Consider the following 20,084-nt stretch of genomic DNA (forward strand, 5'->3'; position numbering starts at 1 on the left):
GATTAAAGTTTGATGCTATGGTCAGATGTCCAAGGGGAATAGAAAAATTAGAAAAAGCACTATGGGGATGAGGCAATAAGGCCATCTGGCCCCCACTGGGCATCCTGCCTAACACAGATGTGCTTAAGTAGTCCCATATTGTTTTGTAAGGTTTATCCTAGTGGTGGGTCTTATCAACAGTTGTAGTATCAGCTTTTACTCCATGATCACAGGTGGCTGCACAGGATTTTAATTAGGTGTTGGTGGTGCAAAACACCACCACAGAAATATCCAAAAAAGAAAGCAGAAAAGCGTACAGATTAATCAGGATTGGCAAATCCCAAAAGTATATGATATTTCTGTACTGTATAAAATCAATTAGAAATAGAACAAAATACATCTATGAATAAAACATTTGAAAAATCATTTTTAGGAGTTATTCATAATGTTCCTCTTAATTAGTCTGGTGTGTCTCTGTTGGTAAAGCATTCCAGGTTTTAGGTGTACCACTTCATTTATACTTGGCTATTGGAGTAATAAGCAGGACATTATTTAAAGATCTAAGGTTATGATTAAGAATGTAAGGGGACACGTTCTCCTAAATATAGGAATGAGAAGAATTATTTAGAGGTTTGTATACCATTAGCAATATTTTAAAAATCAATTCTAAAGCACTCAGGTAACAAATGTAATAATGAATTTAATGTAATAATGAATTTAATGTAATTAAACATCCAACACAATCTGTCCCAGTACAAGCAGACATCCCATTTAGGTCAACAGAGGTGTCACAGCTTTTTGAATGCATGTTCAAATCTTCATCTTGAAGGTAGGTGTCTCTGTTTGAATCTCAGTCTTAACTGCTTCTTCATTCATTCGTTCATTTCTTTCCTGAATCCAAATGTTTTGTCACATGGGCCACAACATACTGGATGTTGGCTACATATTTTTTAACATAGTATAGGCATTTGCTGTAAACTTTCTTCCGAGTCGCTCAACTAAAAGGGAAACCAAAACATAGTATTCTGTACATGAGATACAGTAGGTGTGTTTGTTTTATTTCCTGCTTGAACTTGTCTAGTATCAATTCTCATGTTCTGCCAGTTAGTTGCCTTAAGCAGTTTCTCACATGAACATTTGCTTCACTCAGTGCCACACATAACCTGAAAAGCTGAGAATTGGTAAACCCAGTGTTTTTAAAAACCCTGTGAGACAAATGTGTTCCTGATGTTCCACCATTTGTATTTATAATCAGGATTTGGATATTATGAAAGACATGTGAAAATGTTTTCTAAGAGAAAAAAAGTCAGTAGAATGAAAAATAAATTCAATGATAAAAAAGAGACCAGTAGAGTTGGTAGCAGTTAATTATTTTGTACATTTCATAAAGAAAAAACCACACAAGGGGAGGTAAAGTTTAAAATGTGCATTCGATTCCTCAGCCTATTTAATCCAATTCTGGTTTACACAATGGATAGAGAGCACGGGGCACAGGACAGGATGCAACTGGGGCGAGGATGTCAAACCATCCCATCATTCACAAAACCTGTAATATTACACAATTTGCTTCTTAATCAGAATATGTCTAGTACAGTAATTTACACAAAATATCAAAAAGCAGACGTTTGACAAATTAATGAAGACTAGACACGCAATAGCTACAGTTCCCACATTTAGATCAGGCCGTAAGAAGAACCTTGTGCAATTCAATCCTCCTCACTCCATTCTATTGCTCCTCCTTTTTCCTGCCAGGAACAGAGGAACTTTCACTTTCCTTTTTATAGTTAGGCTCCTCCGTGTCCAACTGACGTTCTGCTCTGACAGACAATGGCAGGGATAAATCTTTTGGTTACAAAGGATGAATTCATCTGCTCTATATGCCTGGAGACTCTGAGAGACCCAGTGTCTATCCCTTGTGGACATAATTTCTGTATGAAATGCATTACTGAATGCTGGGATCAAATGGGAGTGTGCAGATGTCCACAGTGTAGAGAGACCTATGCTCCGAGGCTTGTGTTGCGCAGAAACACCCTGCTGGCTGAAGTTGTGGAGAGATTAACAAATTCTGATGTTGATTTGAACGTGTCTCAGAATGTAGCTGGACCAGGCGATGTGCAGTGTGATGTCTGCAGTGAAAAAAAATGTACAGCTGTGAAGTCCTGTCTGACATGTCTGGCCTCCTACTGTGAAAGTCACATCCAGCCTCACTATATGAATGCTGCTTGGAAGAATCACAGGCTGCTTAACCCAACTGGAAATCTTCCGCAGAAAATCTGCAAAAAGCACCATAAAGGTTTGAAATTTTTTTGCGAATCAGAAGAGACATGCATCTGTACGATGTGTGTGGTCACAGGACATAAATGGCATGCTATGGTTGAGCTGGAGACAGTAAGAAAGAAGAAACAGGTAAAAAAAAATTTTTTTTGAGAAGAAAAAACTTTAAATATAGAATTTGTGCTATTATTTGAAAACATTATAACAATTTATTTATTATTTTTAGAAATCCGCAGTATAATTTGAAGAGGCACTTTTTGAGCCCCAAGTTCATGTTTTAAGAGGGATTTTATTATAAAACCAGTGACTCCCCCATAGTAAGTGATGCACTAAATACAAGACATGAAGGAGCCATGAAATGTCAGGGTGCCACACAAAATAGGAGATAGGAAAGGTAGCTGTGTAATTCCAATATTATCAGTTCTGTAAGGGTGATTGTTTCCTTCGTGGCCCTGATACTGGGTTATTCTTGCAGAAAAGACTTTCTTGTAAGAGGAGTTGGTGACTTAAAATTGTCCCTATGTGAGCATGGGGTGTGTGCAGGACTTGGCTCTATGAGAGACAGTGCTGTGATTTAGCAGATCTGCTATTTTTAAAAAGCCTGTGCATTAAACTGGGGAGACCAATGTACTTGAATTTAATAAGGATTATGACATCTTTTATGTGAAAATATTGTAAAAAAAAGTAAAACTGCGAGTAAAATAAAACATAAATTCAATTATAACAGGAGAAAGCTAAAGAGTTACTTATTATTAGGTTAATGCCTTTATCTGAGACGACTTGCAACATTTTAGACACAGTTAGTTACGATTATTTTGCTTTTCCAATTGGAACACAGACAGGTGAAGTGACTTGCTCATGGTCGCACAGTGTTAGTGGTGGGATTTGAACCTACAACCTCAGGGTTTGAGGTCCAAATTCTTAACCACTATGCAATATTAGTAATTAACTGATTATTTCACACGTCACCTAAACAGGCTAAATCGGACCAATTATTTTTTATCTGGAACATTCATTTCTGTTTTTCCTGCAACATGAAGGTTAGATTAATCAGTGATTATGAATTAGCCCAGTGTGCTGTGTGATGGACTGACACCTTGTACATATTTTTTTTCTGGTGCTGCTCTAACTGTAATTTAAGTAAAGCAGGTTTTAAGAAATTGATAGACTACTTCTTCTTCTTTCGGCTGTTTCCGTTAGGGGTTGCCACAGCGGATCATCTTCTTCCATATCTTTCTGTCCTCTGCGTCTTGTTCTGTTACACCCATCACCTGCATTTCCTCTTTCACCACATCCTAAACCTTCTCTTAGGCCTTTCTCTTTTTCTCTTGCCTGGCAGCTCTATCCTTAGCATCCTTCCTCCCAATATACTCAGCATCTCTCCTCTGCACATGTCCAAAACCAATGCAATCTCTCTTTCTCTGTCTGTCTCCCAACCGTCCAACTTGAACTGACTCTCTAATGTCCTCAATTCTAATCCTATCCATCCTCGTCACAACCCAATGCAAATCTTAGCATCTTTAACTCTGCCACCTCCAGCTCTGTCTCCTGCTTGGTGGTCAGTGCCACCGTCTCTAACCCATATAACATAGCTGGTCTCACTACCGTCCTGTAGCCCTTCCCTTTCACTCTTGCTGACACCCATCTGTCACAAATTACTCCTGACACTCTTCTCCACCCATTCCATCCTGCCTGCACTCTCTTTTTCACCTCTCTTCCACAATCCTCATTACTCTGTACTGTTGATCCCACGTATTTAAACTCATCCACCTTCGCCAACTCTACTCCTTGCATCCTCACCATTCCACTGACCTCCCTCTCATTTACACACATGTATTCTGTCTTGTTCCTACTGACCTTCATTTTCTCCTCTCTAGATCATATCTCCACCTTTCCAGGGTCTTCTCGGCCTGCTTCCTACTATCGCTACAGATCACAATGACATCAGCAAACATCATAGTCCACTGGGACTCCTGTCTAATCTTGTCTGTCAACCTGTCCATCACCATTGCAAATAAGAAAAGCTCAGAGCCGATCCCTGATGTAATCCCACCTCCACCTTGAATACATCCGTCAATCTACCGCAGACCTCACCACTGTCACACTTCTCTTGTACGTATCCTGTACAACTCTTACATACTTCTCTGCCACTCCCAACTTCCTGGATGAACCCAACCACAGGGGATGCACAAACCAGTGTGTTTCTTTGTGCCGGTCCCAAGCCCGGATAAATGGGGAGGGTTATGTCAGGAAGGGCATCCAGTGTAAAATTTTGCCAAATCAATATGCAAACAAAAAGAAATTGATAGACTAACAGATCAAAAAGGGCTATAAACTGTTTTAAAGTAATGTCAAATAAAGCAATCATTTTAAATGTCTTGTTCAAATAATCTGAATCAAATGTACAAAATGAAGAAACTGCACTTCATTTTTTTTCATGTTGTTATGGCTCTTCCATTCTTTCATTTATTATTTGCACCGTGTTGTGTAATTCAAAGACATGTCCTGTCCTGCTACCATTAGTTGCAGGGTACAAACCAATTGTGGATGATGCAATAATTCATAGTAAATTACACTCCTGCACACATACACCTTCAAATCAGACCAATTCAGAGTTGCCAAATTCCTTAATTTGCATGTTTTTTTGTATTTGGTGGATTGTCTACACCCAAATTCCCATTTATGCCATTTAAAAAAAGAATTTGGCCCATCAGTATTTTTATTCAAGCTCCTGATGAGTTACAACAACATATAGATAGCAAGAAGAACACTTGTTTGTGTAGGCATAAGGAAATAAATTTGACAAGTGTCCAGGAACTGCCTGAAAGCCATTGCAGTGATGCCGAGACTGAAGTTACAATACAGGATCTTAATTATTTGTCCTCTTTAGCATTGCTGTTGTTGATTGAGGATAACCGGAATACATTTTTATATGTAGTATAGGACACCTGGAAGTATGTACCCTTCTAGAGAATTGAGCTCTTGACGTGATTAGAGACTAAAATTTCAAAGATACATCCTTAAACCACTCAAGAGAAAATGTAACTCTGCCATACACAACAAATTATAAGCATGACAACAACAGATATTTTAGCTTATATAGTCTAATAATTCTCAGAAAAAGGCATGAGTTTTGAAAATGTGCTCTTCAATTGTGAATATAGATGATGATAGATAGATAGATAGATATAGATATAGATAGATAGATAGATAGATAGATAGATAGATAGATAGATAGATAGATAGATAGATATATAGATAGATAGTAGATAGATAGATATAGATAGATAGATAGTAGATAGATAGATAGATAGATAGGAAGATAGATAGATAGTTAGATAGATAGATAGATGTGGAAGTGTGGTTCCGGGATTGGCCCTTAAGTTCCCCAACTGCTAAATTCTAATTTTGTACCGGTTAATGTCGGTGTGGAATTTGCCTTTTCTCGTCCATAGAATATTCTGATACCTCAAAGATGTGAATGTTTCATGATTGGCAAGTCTGTTTTGTTCCTGTTTGAATGTGCTCCTGTATTCTATCCAGAAAGGGTTCCTGTCTTGTATTTGGTGCTGCTGTGATGGATTTTCTGTAACATTATATTCAAAACCCAAATGGAAGGACACTTTGTAATTAAATCAGCTGTCATAGCACACACCTGCCCTCTTCTGTTTTTCTCTCAGGATATATTAAAAGCAACACTGAGCATAATCCAGAAGAGACTTAATAAAAAGATGAAGAAACTGGATGAGGCCAAAAAATCTGTGGATAGGATAAAGGTAAGAACTATCACTGGTGGATTTCATAATGAGGTCAATAACAATGAATTAAAATTTTACAATATGAGCTCTTGTGGTCCTAAACTGATTTAAGTGCATTTGAGTATTTTATGTTACATTATGTTATTTGTTTGTTAGTAACTGATACAGTAAATATAAGACCTAATCAGGGCATGAAATGTCAGGGGCAATACATGATAGAAGACAGGACTGGTAGTCGTAATTTCAGCATTACTTGGTTGGTAAAAACTGAGCTTTGAAGGTGTTTGTTTCCTTCATGGCACAGAAATCGGGTTACTACTTGTAGGCAAAGAATTTTATGTAAGAGTAGCTGCTGAACTTAAATTGTCTCTGTGAAAATGTGAGTCTGGGTGTGTTCATGAGTGGCCTTTGTGATGAACTTCCATGCCATTCAGGGTTGATACCTGCTTTGCACATAGTGCTACCAGGATAGGCTCGCGATTCTCAGTTCTACATTGAATAAGCAGGATAGAAAGACAAAGAATGTAGAGAACAGATTACTTTTTAATTCACCTACAGATATAACATTTCTCTGATATCAACACTCAGCATGTAAACATTCATCCAGCCATCCGTTTTTGAATCTGTCAAATCCAGGTCAAAGATATGGGACCAGTTTTTAAGCGAATTAAGAAAACCTCAGTATAGTTATTTTCTAAACAAATGTTTTCCATGAAAGGATCACACGGAGACTGTCCAATTTTAGCAAAATTATTGGAAAAGCAATAAATTAACCTGGATGTGACCACAGTCCATTCCAGGCCTAATTTAGGCACAGTATTAAGTCACAAGTAATAAAATACATGGAATGTGGGAGGAAAGCCAAATCACTAGAGAAAATCAATGGGAATCTGCAAACTACACAGAGACATTTACTGATTTAGGATTTGAACTCAGGTCTTCATAGCCTTCAGGCAACTGTGCCAAACATGTTCCCAGCATGCAACTTCTGCTACTCATTCCAATTTATTCAATTCAGTTTATTTTTCTATAGCACCATTCACTGAGTAGAGGCTTAATAAGTTGCAGTAACAATTTTACTGGTAAAATACAAATTACATAATGTAAAAGACAGATTAAGTTAAACACACAGAAAAATCAAACAGTTTTGAACTACAAAATATACTTAGACAATAATAACATACAGTATGTCCATGTTGAGATATAACCAGCTGACAACTAAGGAGTGGAAAATAAAAAACTCCAGTCAGGAACATTCTTAGAGAAAATAAACTTATTAGTGGTTCAAAGTTGGTTAAAATGAAAATCAAAGTCAGACACAGTCACAGCTTGGGAGAACTAAGCCAACTGGCCATCTTGGAAATTCTATAGCATAATTTCAATTTGTGGGGGGGCAGTCTAATAAAAAGAGAAAATTGCTTCCTACTTGGATTCCAAGGCTCACAGGTATTTCTTGGACTTTTCCTACAGGTAGGAGAAAAGGATTGGCAATACAGTATGTGGTCATACTTTCTTTAACTAGCTTAAGACTGCTTATAGAGCTGTTTGATCAGCATGGGAATAATGTGATGGTAAAATTATACTACGTACTATAAATATAAATATATGAATTACATTTCTCAGTATCCTAAATATTTAATTAAATGAAATAAATTATTTTCACATTTCCTACCTGGGAAAAACAGGTGATCGATAGTGCCTCTATTAAAAAATAAGAATATTAATTAATTACATTAATATAGCGCTTTTCTAACTAGTCAAAGAAGTATTAGCAAAAGTAAAGGTTTCGGTTCTTTAGATTATCCATCCATCCATCCATCCATTATCCAACCCACTAAATCCTAACTACAGGGCCACAAGGGTCTGCTGGAGCCAATCCCAGCCAACACAGGGCGCAAGGCAGGAAACAAACCCCGGGCAGAGTGCCAGCCCACCGCAGGACGCACACACACACCCACCCACACACCAAGCACAATGCACCGAACCTGCATGTCTTTGGACTGTGGGAGGAAACCCACGCAGACACGGGGAGAACATGCAAACTTCACGCAGGGAGGACCCGGAAAGCGAATCCAGGTCTCCTAACTGTGAGGCAACAGAGCTACCACTGCGCCACCGTGCCACCTTGTTTAGATTATCCATCCATCCATTTTCCAACCCACTATATTCCTAACTACAGGGTCACGGGGGTCTGCTGGAGCCAATCCCAGCCAACACAGGGCACAAGGCAGGAACCAATCCCGGGCAGGGTGCCAACCCACCGCAGGACACACACAAACACACCCACACACCAAGCACACACTAGGGCCAATGTAGGATCGCCAATCCACCTAACCTGCATGTCTTTGGACTGTGGGAGGAAACCCACGCAGACACGGGGAGAACATGCAAACTTCACGCAGGGAGGACCCAGGAAACGAATCCAGGTCTCCTAACTGCGAGGCAGCAGCGCTACCACCGTGCCACCTTGTTTAGATTATTCGTAAGTGAATTGAAGGGTGTTTTTTTTTTATATCATTTTTAACATTTTAAACATTGTATTAACTTTATATTCATTTATGTTTGTTCCTTTGGTTGCTCCTGTATTTCTTACTAATTACAAAGCTATTTAAGCTAGCTTGACTGGTGTCCTTCACCTGTCCTGTGTTGGACTGGAACCCCATTAAAGACTAGTTCCCATCTTGCAAGCGACATAAACACAAAGGTTTTACTGTCATGCCTTTTCAACCTAATGCATTTTAAAACAATGTTTTGTTTTGTTTTTCCATAAAGATTTCAACAGACCGAGAGGTGCAGAAAACCAAGAAATGTTTTTTAGATTTGATTCACTGCATTGAGAAGACCCAACAGAAGGTTGTGGAGCGTATTGGAGAGCAAGAGAAGATGGAAACCGAGAAGGCTAAACAATTGATTAAGCTACTGGAGAAAGAAGTTGACGAGCTGGAGAAAAGACAAGGGGAGCTGACTGAATTTTCAGAGACAGAAGACCACATCCACTTCCTCCAGGTGAGAGTGCTGCTTTTGAGGTTATTTGATCAAACTAGGTTTTGAGAGACTTAAGAATATATTATGAAAAAACTGTAACAGTTGATACCCATAGGAAAAATATTCTGCTCAAAGGCTGATCTTAGATGGCTCATGAGACTTAAAAGAGATTCTCATGTATGTTTTATTTAAGAATCAGTTGTCACAGATGTTTCTACTAAAATTCCTTAGGAGAAATAGCTTTAGTCAGAAAGGAGACATGAGGTACAACTGAGGTAAAAGGAGTCAAAATTGAGAATTTACTTTGAAAAGCATGTGATATCTTGTGACATATCTTTCTAGTCTTATTTTAATCTTTTCAAAAGATTTCATATTTTTTACTTACGTACTATTGGACTGATGCCTTTACATAAGGTGATATAACACCTGAGATATGATCGGGTACATTTCTGTTGTTTCTCCCATCGGAGCACAGGCAGACAAAGTGACTTGTTCATGGCCACATTGCGTCCGCAGTGGGATTTGAACGCACATCTTCAGGGTTTGAAGTCAAAACTCTTAACCACTACACCATAATGCCTGCCTTTTTCTTCCAGAATGAGCGTGATCTAACTGGAGCACAGCAATTTAAATTAAAGCAACTAATAGTATTATTCAGACACAGAAACTAGAGTTTTGTAATTATAGTAAAGTGTTATTATTACTGCAAACAACTGTCTATATATTTCACCACATTATACTGAGCACACAATGCAAATAATAATAATAATACAAAAATTTTCAAATTGTAAAAAAAGATGTTAAGACACTACTTGGAAAATCTGAGCAGATTGTGTGACTTTGTTGAGATCTCTGCTGAAATTCAAGTGGAAACCCTTATGAGAATACCAGGGTATTTTGTCTCAGGAAAAAACTTGAGAAGCATGTGTGGTACCCGGATGGGGGTGGTACTCAGCCGGGACGCTCGAGAAGATCAGAGGAGGGCTTGTGCCTCCTCCAGACCTTGAGGGGGCAACCGCCCTGGGGGCTGCGGGTACAGAGCTGGGAAGCACGACCCTGTAGGGGCCTGTGGTCACTGCCAGGGGGACCCCAATACCTGGAGGACCCTGGACCTCAGCACTTCCACCACACCAGGAAGTGCTGGGGGGAAGAGGAACAGGGACACCCGGAGTGCTTCCGGGGGAGACAGCCGGCACTTCCGCCACACTGGGGCGTGTCGGTGGGAGATTGCCGGGAACACACCTGGAGCACATCCGGGCTCCCTTCAGAGAGGGACTTGAGTCGGGTGGAAGAAGGACAAGGTTTTTGGAGGAGAGAAGGAGGCGGTCTGAAGACAGAGAGAGAGAAGGCATTGTGTTGGCTACTGGACTGAGGGGTATTGGGGTTGTGAGTAGTGACTTTGTAAATATGGAAGCCCGAAATAAATGTGTGTGGGGTGATTACAACGTGTCTGCCTGTCTGTGTCTGGGTCAAGTTCCACACATGAGACAAAAGAACACATCTCAAAATTTTATTTCTTTTGGATTTTATTGCTGTCTAGAAGAAAACACAAATATATTAAGGAGATCTCTATTTCGGGTAGCATTGTGCTACAGTAGTTAGTGTTGTCTCTCAGTTTCAGAACACAGGGATTTCCATTTTTCATATGAGATTAAATAATTAATTAATAACTATTTTATTTTAAGCACCATGGTAAAAGAAAATTGATTTGTGACCATTTTGTAATTTTGGTGTTAGTAGACCCTGCTGCTGTAAAGACAAATATATTAAAACAGGTTGCTGGACCAACAATGCCTGCTTTCAACTCCACAGAAATGCCATGTTTAAGCTGGAGTTCACAAAGACCCCAAAGATTTATGGGATTGGTGGGTGGTAGCTTCTCAACAGGTTTGGTGAGGAGGAAAGTAGGGAAAGATATTGTAGCTATTTAATAGGACTTAAATATGCCATTCATCATATAGGATGATTGTAGTGAAGAAATATACTGCATTATTATTATTAACAATTTGCGGTCTTTACATAATTATAATTGCTAAGTTACATGAGCAAGTCTCAGAGACTTATAACTCATCTCATATGAGAAACTTCCTCAAAACATGTGCTGAGTCCAGGAATGCAATCTTCTGAACTTCTCTGGCACTTGGTCATCCTGGGGGCAGGTCAAGGTAATTGTTGAAACCCTTTTTAACGTTACTGAATGGTCCAATGACAACTGGCACTGTTTTTACCTTTGTGTCCCTCATTCTCTTGATTTCTATCTCCGGATATCTCTGTATTTGCTAATCTTCTCCACTTCCTTTGCTATTCCTCTATCTAAAATAGCCAAACACCTTTGAATCCATATCAAAAGTGAGACATGTAACATTAAACTATATATTGAGTGTAAGAACAGCATGGGGTGGGCTTAGAGATGTTGTGGCATACTGGTTTGAATCCTGTGCCTGATTGTTATCTGTATGGAATACAATATGTTCTCCCAGTGTCTGCATGGGTTTTCCTTCCATATCCTCAAAGCACGGTTACATTAGCCATTAGCTGGCATTTTAAAGTGGCCCATTCTGGGTTTATTCATGATCAGCGGTCACCCTGAGCTAAGGATGTTTCTTGCTTTTTACCCAGTGTAGCTTGAAAAAGCTTTAATTCCATACAAACTCATCAATATAATACAGTTATGCACATTCACTGAAGTAAATGTTAATTTAAAATTGGAATAGTGTATTTTAAACAATTCAGATTTACAAAAAAAGACAGTGGCTCAGAGAACCAGTATCTGAGATTTCAATCCCACACGTGGTCATTTTCTGTGTAGGGTCGGCATGCTGTCCCTCATGTCTGTGTAATTTTTCTACAGTGGATTCTGATTGTCCTCCCACAATCTAAAAATTTGTGATGGGTTAATTCTAAACTGGCCCCGTGAGAGGAACTGGCACACTCTCTAGGCCAGGTTCCTGCCTTGAGCCTAATGCTGCAAGAATAGCTGCTGCCCTGATTCTGAACTTGTTCAAGCAGGCCTAAGAGTATTATGGTAAATGAAAATCCAAAAAACGGTACTGCCTTAAAATTCAGTTTATATGATGTTTAATGTCAAAGCCATCTTCCTTGATATTAAATATTAAAAAGTCTGAGTTAAAAACAATGATTTACTTCATGAGGTAGGAGTACGTAATAAACAAGAATAGTTGCATCAGATATTTGAAATTCTAAAATGTAAGTTTCAATTTAAATGTTTACAGTTTAAAAATTCTTGATTGTAATAGAAAAAAAAAACATATTCGTAATCACTAATCTTGAAATAGTATAAAATGATACTCTTATACTTCTTATGTTTGAAATTAGTATTTTTAACCCTCCGGGGCAGCTATTTGGGCGTTAGGACCACAGATAAAGAAACAAATATTAAAAACAAATTATATTCTTGATCAGCAACCTTGAAATATTATAAAACAACACTCCACATACCTATATCACAAATCTCTGTCTTTTCACAGTTTTATGAAATGGAGTAGCTTTGACTTCTCATATTCCATTAGTGGAAGAACCCCAGCAGTCCATTCAAGTCCTTCTGATCATTTTTGCTGGAGATACCTATTGGCTTATTCTTTATCATATATTTGCAAATATGCATTCTCTCATTTTTCGTGAGCTCATCTTCATTTTTTTAAGTGGCTGTGACAATCAGATGTCTTATTTTTAATAAGGTGAGTCAGGAGGCACTGAACAAAACAAAAAAAAAAACTGAAATAACACGAAAGCATTCAAGAGTAATTCTTACAAACACAATATTTATATATCAACAAATTACTGTATAATTAAGAAGGAATTTGGAAAGAAAACCTCATGCAATATTTTTGTGAGCCTGATTACTCTAATACAGAAGCATAAGAAGCCAGATCTTATCCTGTCAGCGCTGGATACCAGGCAAGGACCTGTCCCCTATGGGTTGCCTGACATTCAAAGAGCAAACTCACATACATAAACACACACACCCAGTGTCTTTTACACCAGCCAATCAGCTTAACATACCGTAGTGCTGCATGGCCAGCCCCGACCCAGTGGATTTTTGCTCATTTCATTGCTCTTTTATGTAGTGGTGAAATGACATCCTTATCAAGACCATTCACATTGCAATGCAAAAGTGGCGTTTTAATACATAATTTTAAATCTCATACATTTATTTCATATCCATAGGTTACTTTAGTTATCTACATTTGATTGTTAAAAACATTTACAATATGTTAGTCTAATCAGGCACATTCTAAATAAATAATTATTATGGTCTGTTGATTTTCAACAAATCATATTCTTTTGAGAGTACTTGTCATCAGATATGATACAAAAATATGAAAAACAGATACTTTTACTTTTTTGTTTCAAATTGTGTTTTTTCCTGATGCAGAATTTCTCATCGCAATGTGTCCCTCCTGGAGAAGGAGACTCACTCAGCATCACAATGACTAAAGATTTCTCATTTGAGAACATGAGAAAAAAGCTCTACAATCTGAAAGGGTATCTGGATAAGGTCAGCCAGTGGGAAGTGGAGCAAATAACTCCAGCAGGTACCTCTTCTGCTTATGTTGTGGTCACATGACAAATCCACAACAGAAATCACTTCATCTTTATTGTTTTTGGTTCTCTGTTTTATATAAACACATGTAAAGGGAAAAAATTTCTGGATTGTATTTAAAATATATATTCAAAACAGGGCCGGATTAAGATCCTTAGATGCCCTAAGCACTAAGTAATTTTGGTGCCCCCTTACACTAGTAATTAAAAATATTAAAACTATCGAAAATTCGAAATTAAACAAAACATACTTATAGTAAGAAGGAAAATAATATTTATTTTTGTATGCTTCATTTTATTTTTATTTTAATATTTTTCTCCTACTTTTTTTCCTTGCAGACTCTTTGATTAGATCTTCATAATCAATCTTACGTAACACATCTGCTTCTATACATAATAGAGCTAAGGCATCCAGCCTGCCTTGATGCATAGTTGTTCTGAGGGGATTTTTAATATATTTCAACTGAGAAAATGAGCGCCCAGCTGAGCAGTTTGTCGCCATTATAGTTAAAAATATAAGAAAGGCAATGTCTACATTTGGAAAAGCACACTCAATATTGTCTTCTAAAATTATTTTATAAAGTTCTGCATGACTGAATCTTGTTTTTACATTTTCTGTTGCACTGAACTTATGGCGCACATATAAATGAAACTGCTGAAGTTCAGCTGAGAAATTACTGTTGAAGAGAAAATGGCATCCGAAATTTTACAAATGTTAACATTTGGGGTCGATTTTAAAGGTTTTTTTTTAAATGTACGGTTTTCATTTTGACATGAAAACCATAGATTTACCATTTTGATTATTTAATTTATTTATGACTTTTGTGTCAATTTAGCAAATCTATTTACACATATTCTTAGAACAAGATTTGAAGAATATTTTGTGAAAATTTTGTTAATAAATCTTTATTAGTAAAAAAGTTATAAGCAATTTTATCCAATAGTAATCAGCTGTACGATTTTCACTTTTACATAATGTAAATGAATTTTAAAATATCCAAGAATAGAATTAAATAGACTTACCAGAATATTTTTTCCTCAAACTGGGACAATTTTTTGTTTTTACTTAAAACAGAAAATAACGCTTTCTACGCACTAGAAATTTATTTTAAGTTAAATAACAGATAATACATGAAACACAACAATTACGTGATAATAATTTTAATCAACTATTAACTATTATTTAAAAAATATAAAAACATATTGTTTTGAATAGAATTATTTTCACAATATTTTGACATAACATGGCATTTAAGGGAATCACCACGAAACGGGAATTCCTCATCGTAGATGACACCAGTATGCAGAACGCACTGTGTAAGGCGCCATCTACGAACAGTGACGGCATAGGGAGGTACAGGGAGGCATTATTCATTTTTCATTAAATTTTGAAAATGGCTATAAATGTAATTAATTTAATAATTTATGTGATAAATTCTGCCATGAAAAATTTTTGTAGTGCCCCCTTTACTCTTGATGCCCTAAGCATGTGCTTACTTTGCTTATGTGGTTAATCCAGCACTGATTCAAAACCTAGATGAACAACATGGCCCTAAATAGCCAAGGGAATTTCTCAAAATTACTTCACTTATTGGTACATCCAATCACTCAGTCATCAAACCACTCAGTGACTTCATCCAATTCATTAACGTTCAATAGTGGTGTACAATAGTGCACTGGACCATCTGATGAGCAGTAATATCCATTTGATCTCTGCCTTAAAGTCTTTACATTTTTTAAAGGGGCAATTACATGAGACTGAAACAACAACCAAACCCTAAAAGTTCATACAGATCCTATTAAGATCACCCTATCAAACTCTTACTTAAATGTTCATCTTCACAAAATAAGAATAAAATTGCATTACTTCATATTTTAGATGCAATTATAACCATTTACTGCTCTGCTTTCTTTGTAAGAAGCACTAGGGGTACCAGGGCTTGAAACTTTTACACACTGCTGGCCATTACAACTACAACAACAAGAAAGACACAAGATATCAAAGTAATATATAAATGGCCAGTTACTTATGATACATGGCATACATGATTAGAAGTACAGCTTGGTCACACAAAACATACAGTACAGTAATCCCTCCTCCATTGCGGGGGTTGCATTCCAGAGCCACCCGCGAAATAAGAAAATCCGCGAAGTAGAAACCATATGTTTATATGGTTATTTTTATATTGTCATGCTTGGGTCACAGATTTGCGCAGAAACACAGGAGGTTGTAGAGAGACAGGAACGTTATTCAAACACTGCAAACAAACATTTGTCTCTTTTTCAAAAGTTTAAACTGTGCTCCATGACAAGACAGAGATGACAGTTCTGTCTCACAATTAAAAGAATGCAAACATATCTTCCTCTTCAAAGGAGCAAACAAATCAATAGGGCTGTTTGGCTTTTAAGTATGCGAAGCACCGCGGCACAAAGCTGTTGAAGGCGGCAGCTCACACCCCCTCCGTCAGGAGCAGAGAGAGAGAGAGAGAGAGAGATAAAAAAATCAATACGTGCCCTTCGTGCTTTTAAGTATGCGAAGCACCGTGCAGCATGTCGTTTCAGGAAGCAGCTGCACAAAAGATAGCAACATGAAGATAATCTTTCAGCATTTTTAGACGAGCGTCCGTATCGTCTAGGAGTGCGAACAGCCCCCCTGCTCAATCTCCCTACGTCAGGATCAGAGAAAGTCAGCGCAAGAGACAGAGAAAAGTAAGCTGGGTAGCTCCTCAGCCATCTGCCAATAGCGTCCCTTGTATGAAATCAACTGGGCAAACCAACTGAGGAAGCATGTACCAGAAATTAAAAGAGCCATTGTCCTCAGAAACCCGCGAAGCAGCGAAAAATGCGCGATATATATTTAAATATGCTTACATATAAAATCCGCGATGGAGTGAAGCCGCGAAAGGCGAAGCGCGGTATAGCGAGGGATTACTGTAGTATATTGTATATAGTATATTGGTGTATCCACCACTGGATATAACCAGTCTGGCACTGATATCAAGAGACACTAGATGTGTGTATGTGGAATGTCATGCCATGCCACTGGTGATCTCTGGCATGCTATTCGTTGTCCTAACCATGTACAAGATGTGCTCAGTAAGAGACAAATCTAATGAATGTGTGGCCAAGGGAAGAATTGGCACATAGTGGTCATCCAGGAAATGTTTGACATTTTGTGTCAAATGTGGTAGAACATTGCCCTGGTGGAATGTGGAACTAGGGAACATCTGCAGATTGGGTACCACCTCAGCCTTCAACAGCTCATAGATGTACAGTCTCTGGCTAGTCAAGGTACAGGCAATGGATGCAAGGCAGAAGCGGGATTAGAACCCAATGGTACCCCACACCATATGTATGGTGCTGGAAAGTGCATGCCTCCAGAAGCCTTTCACCATGGTGCCTCCATACAGTAATCCACTCATCATGGTGCAGTAAACTGACCCATCTAAAAACACAATATGATTCAAGTCATCCTGCCATTGGTAACATTTTTGGTACCACTGTGTTCACAGACACTTGTGATAAAGGGTACCTAAAGGAAAGAACACAAAGGTCTCACTTCTGCAAACAGTGTAGAAAAGTGTGTATGAACACCCGCTGACATATGGCAGACTCCAGTTGTTGGGCTCGGGTCTGTAATGTGGCGGTTTGGTCCATCACCACTATGTGCTATGTGATGTCTGTCCTGCCATTTGCTTCTCCATCAGGGTGCTCAAGTCCCCTCCCTTTGATAGATCTGACCTCTCCTATGACTGCATACAATTGTCACTGTGCTTTGCATTCCATTCATCATGAGTGCTGATGTCCTGGAAGGATAATCTGCTTTCATGCATTCCCATGATTCTCCCTTGTTCAAAGTTCGAGACCCGGAGATATGACTGTCATCCTTTTCACTGGGGCATGTTTGGTTTCTAAGAGTACATTAAATGCCAGCCATCACTCATTGAGATTCCCTTAGTCGGCTCATTTTATACCCACAGTGGGAAAGTCCTGGGTGTAACTCGCATGCAACATTTACTCCATTTGTAATCATTTTCACACTCTACCATGACCGATTTATTTTACAAGCTTCAGACCATTATGACGTGTATTTCTCTATGTTACACTTTTAATGGCCAACAGTGTGTCTGTCCTTCAAGAATAAAATGAATGGGCAGGTCCAACTCTGGGACTCGCCTTGTTCCTATGACATCAGGTAACACTGGCATTAGGAGATAATGAGAACATTAGTTATAGAAGTAGAAAAGTGACATTGCCGATTATGCACTGTATGTCTGAATATTTATTTCAACTAGCGTCTATCCTAGGAAGCAGTATTTAAAATCAGTTAGGCAAATTGTCATTGTTTTGTATAGCAGCCTATACTGATCACACCATCACAAGTTGTTTTACAAAGGAAACATGAATAACATTTTAAAATAACAAGATATGAAGTAAGATCAACCAATATATGATAGATTAGAAGAGCCTTCATCAGTAAAAGTGAACTGAGAGTAAATTGAGATTATGAAATTACAATACACTAAAATCCTATCATTACAGCTGCAAGAACAAGTCAAACTATAATAGAACTTGTCAGAACATCTCACTCAGTTTATTTTCTATGTATTTAGTGGGTGAAGCTGTTGCTTGTACCATACCATCTTCTGGCCCCGAAACAAGAGAAGAGTTTCTACAGTGTGAGTTCAGATTTTTTTTGTAACTTCACACAAATCATATTTCATTGTATGAGATGAGATTTTTAAATATTTGTCTTTCTCTTCATTCAGACACCTGTCAACTTACACTGGACCTCGACACAGCACACCCAAAAATCTGTCTGTCTGATGGGAACAGGAAAATGACACTGATGAAGGATCCTCTGGCTTATCCAGACCACCCCAGTAGGTTCAATTGTTATCAACAAGTTCTCTGCAAGGAGAGTCTGAGAGGTCCTCGCTGTTACTGCGAAGTGCAGTGGAATGGGTGCGCTGTGTTAGGAGTCGCAAATGAAAGAATCAGCAGGAAAGGTTGGGGAGCTGATTGCCGACTTGGAGGCAATAACAAGTCCTGGAGTTTGTGCTGCTCTGCTTCAGGTTTCTATGCAAGGTATAATAATATGGAGACTAAAGTCTCTGTCCCATGTGATTCCAGAATTGGGGTGTTTCTGGACCGTACATCTTCCTCTTTGTCATTTTATAGCATCGGAGACAAAATTACCCTATTATATAAGTTCCAGTCCTCCTTTGATGAGCCACTGTACATGGGGTTTGGTCTTTTTCATTCTCCTGGTTTCAGTGTAACAATCTGCAATCTCAGTCCATCAACTTAGTGACAGCTATCCTACCATGAATTCATCATTTTACTGTTGCTACACAGCTGTTTAACTTGTATGTTTGACGGAAATCTGAAAAAAAATATTTTGTGGGTATCTCCAAGGGAACAGTAGGGGACAATTCATTATGACAAGCCCGTCATTGAAAAACACAGTTCCAAATAACCAAGGGTATTTCACAAAATCACTCCACTTATCGATACTCCCAATCACTCATTCGTAAACTGGTCAGCCAGTGTGAAATGGAGCAAATAAGTCCAGCAGGTACTTCTTCTGCTTATGATGGTGTGGTCATATAGCAAATCCACAACAAAGACCACTTCATCGTCTTCATCCTTATGGTGTTTGGCTGTTTGTTTCATATTTTATTTAAATTTACTTTAAATACAGTGGTGTGAAAAACTATTTGCCCCCTTCCTGATTTCTTATTCTATTGCATGTTTGTCACACAAAATGTTTTTGATCATCAAACACATTTAACCATTAGTCAAATATAACACAAGTAAACACAAAATGCAGTTTGTAAATGGTGGTTTTTATTATTTAGGGAGAAAAAAAAATCCAAACCTACATGTCCCTGTGTGAAAAAGTAATTGCCCCCTGAACCTAATAACTGGTTGGGCCACCCTTAGCAGCAATAACTGCAATCAAACGTTTGCGATAACTTGCAATGAGTCTTTTACAGCGCTCTGGAGGAATTTTGGCCCACTCATCTTTGCAAAATTGTTGTAATTCAGCTTTATTTGAGGGTTTTCTAGCATGAACCGCCTTTTTAAGGTCATGCCATAGCATCTCAATTGGATTCAGGTCAGGACTTTGACTAGGCCACTCCAAAGTCTTCATTTTGTTTTTCTTCAGCCATTCAGAGGTGGATTTGCTGGTGTGTTTTGGGTCATTGTCCTGTTGCAGCACCCAAGATCGCTTCAGCTTGAGTTGACGAACAGATGGCCGGACATTCTCCTTCAGGATTTTTTGGTAGACAGTAGAATTCATGGTTCCATCTATCACAGCAAGCCTTCCAGGTCCTGAAGCAGCAAAACAACCTCAGACCATCACACTACCACCACCATATTTTACTGTTGGTATGATGTTCTTTTTCTGAAATGCTGTGTTCCTTTTACGCCAGATGTAACGGGACATTTGCCTTCCAAAAAGTTCAACTTTTGACTCATCAGTCCACAAGGTATTTTCCCAAAAGTCTTGGCAATCAT

General features: G+C 38.3%; 1 protein-coding gene across 1 annotated transcript; it reads left to right on the forward strand.

The window, feature by feature from the left end:
• The first annotated feature begins 1,749 nt into the window (after window positions 1-1,749).
• Window positions 1,750-19,103, forward strand: LOC114661987 (E3 ubiquitin/ISG15 ligase TRIM25-like). The gene is made up of 6 exons (XM_028815266.2): window positions 1,750-2,385; window positions 5,934-6,029; window positions 8,784-9,017; window positions 13,393-13,552; window positions 18,173-18,238; window positions 18,329-19,103. The coding sequence occupies exons 1-6, from the start codon at window positions 1,807-1,809 to the stop codon at window positions 18,868-18,870; spliced, it is 1,677 nt and encodes a 558-aa protein (XP_028671099.1). The 5' UTR covers window positions 1,750-1,806; the 3' UTR covers window positions 18,871-19,103.
• Window positions 19,104-20,084: the final 981 nt, after the last annotated feature.

The sequence above is a fragment of the Erpetoichthys calabaricus genome, chromosome 12, assembly GCF_900747795.2.
Source record: "Erpetoichthys calabaricus chromosome 12, fErpCal1.3, whole genome shotgun sequence".
Taxonomy (NCBI): domain Eukaryota; kingdom Metazoa; phylum Chordata; class Cladistia; order Polypteriformes; family Polypteridae; genus Erpetoichthys; species Erpetoichthys calabaricus.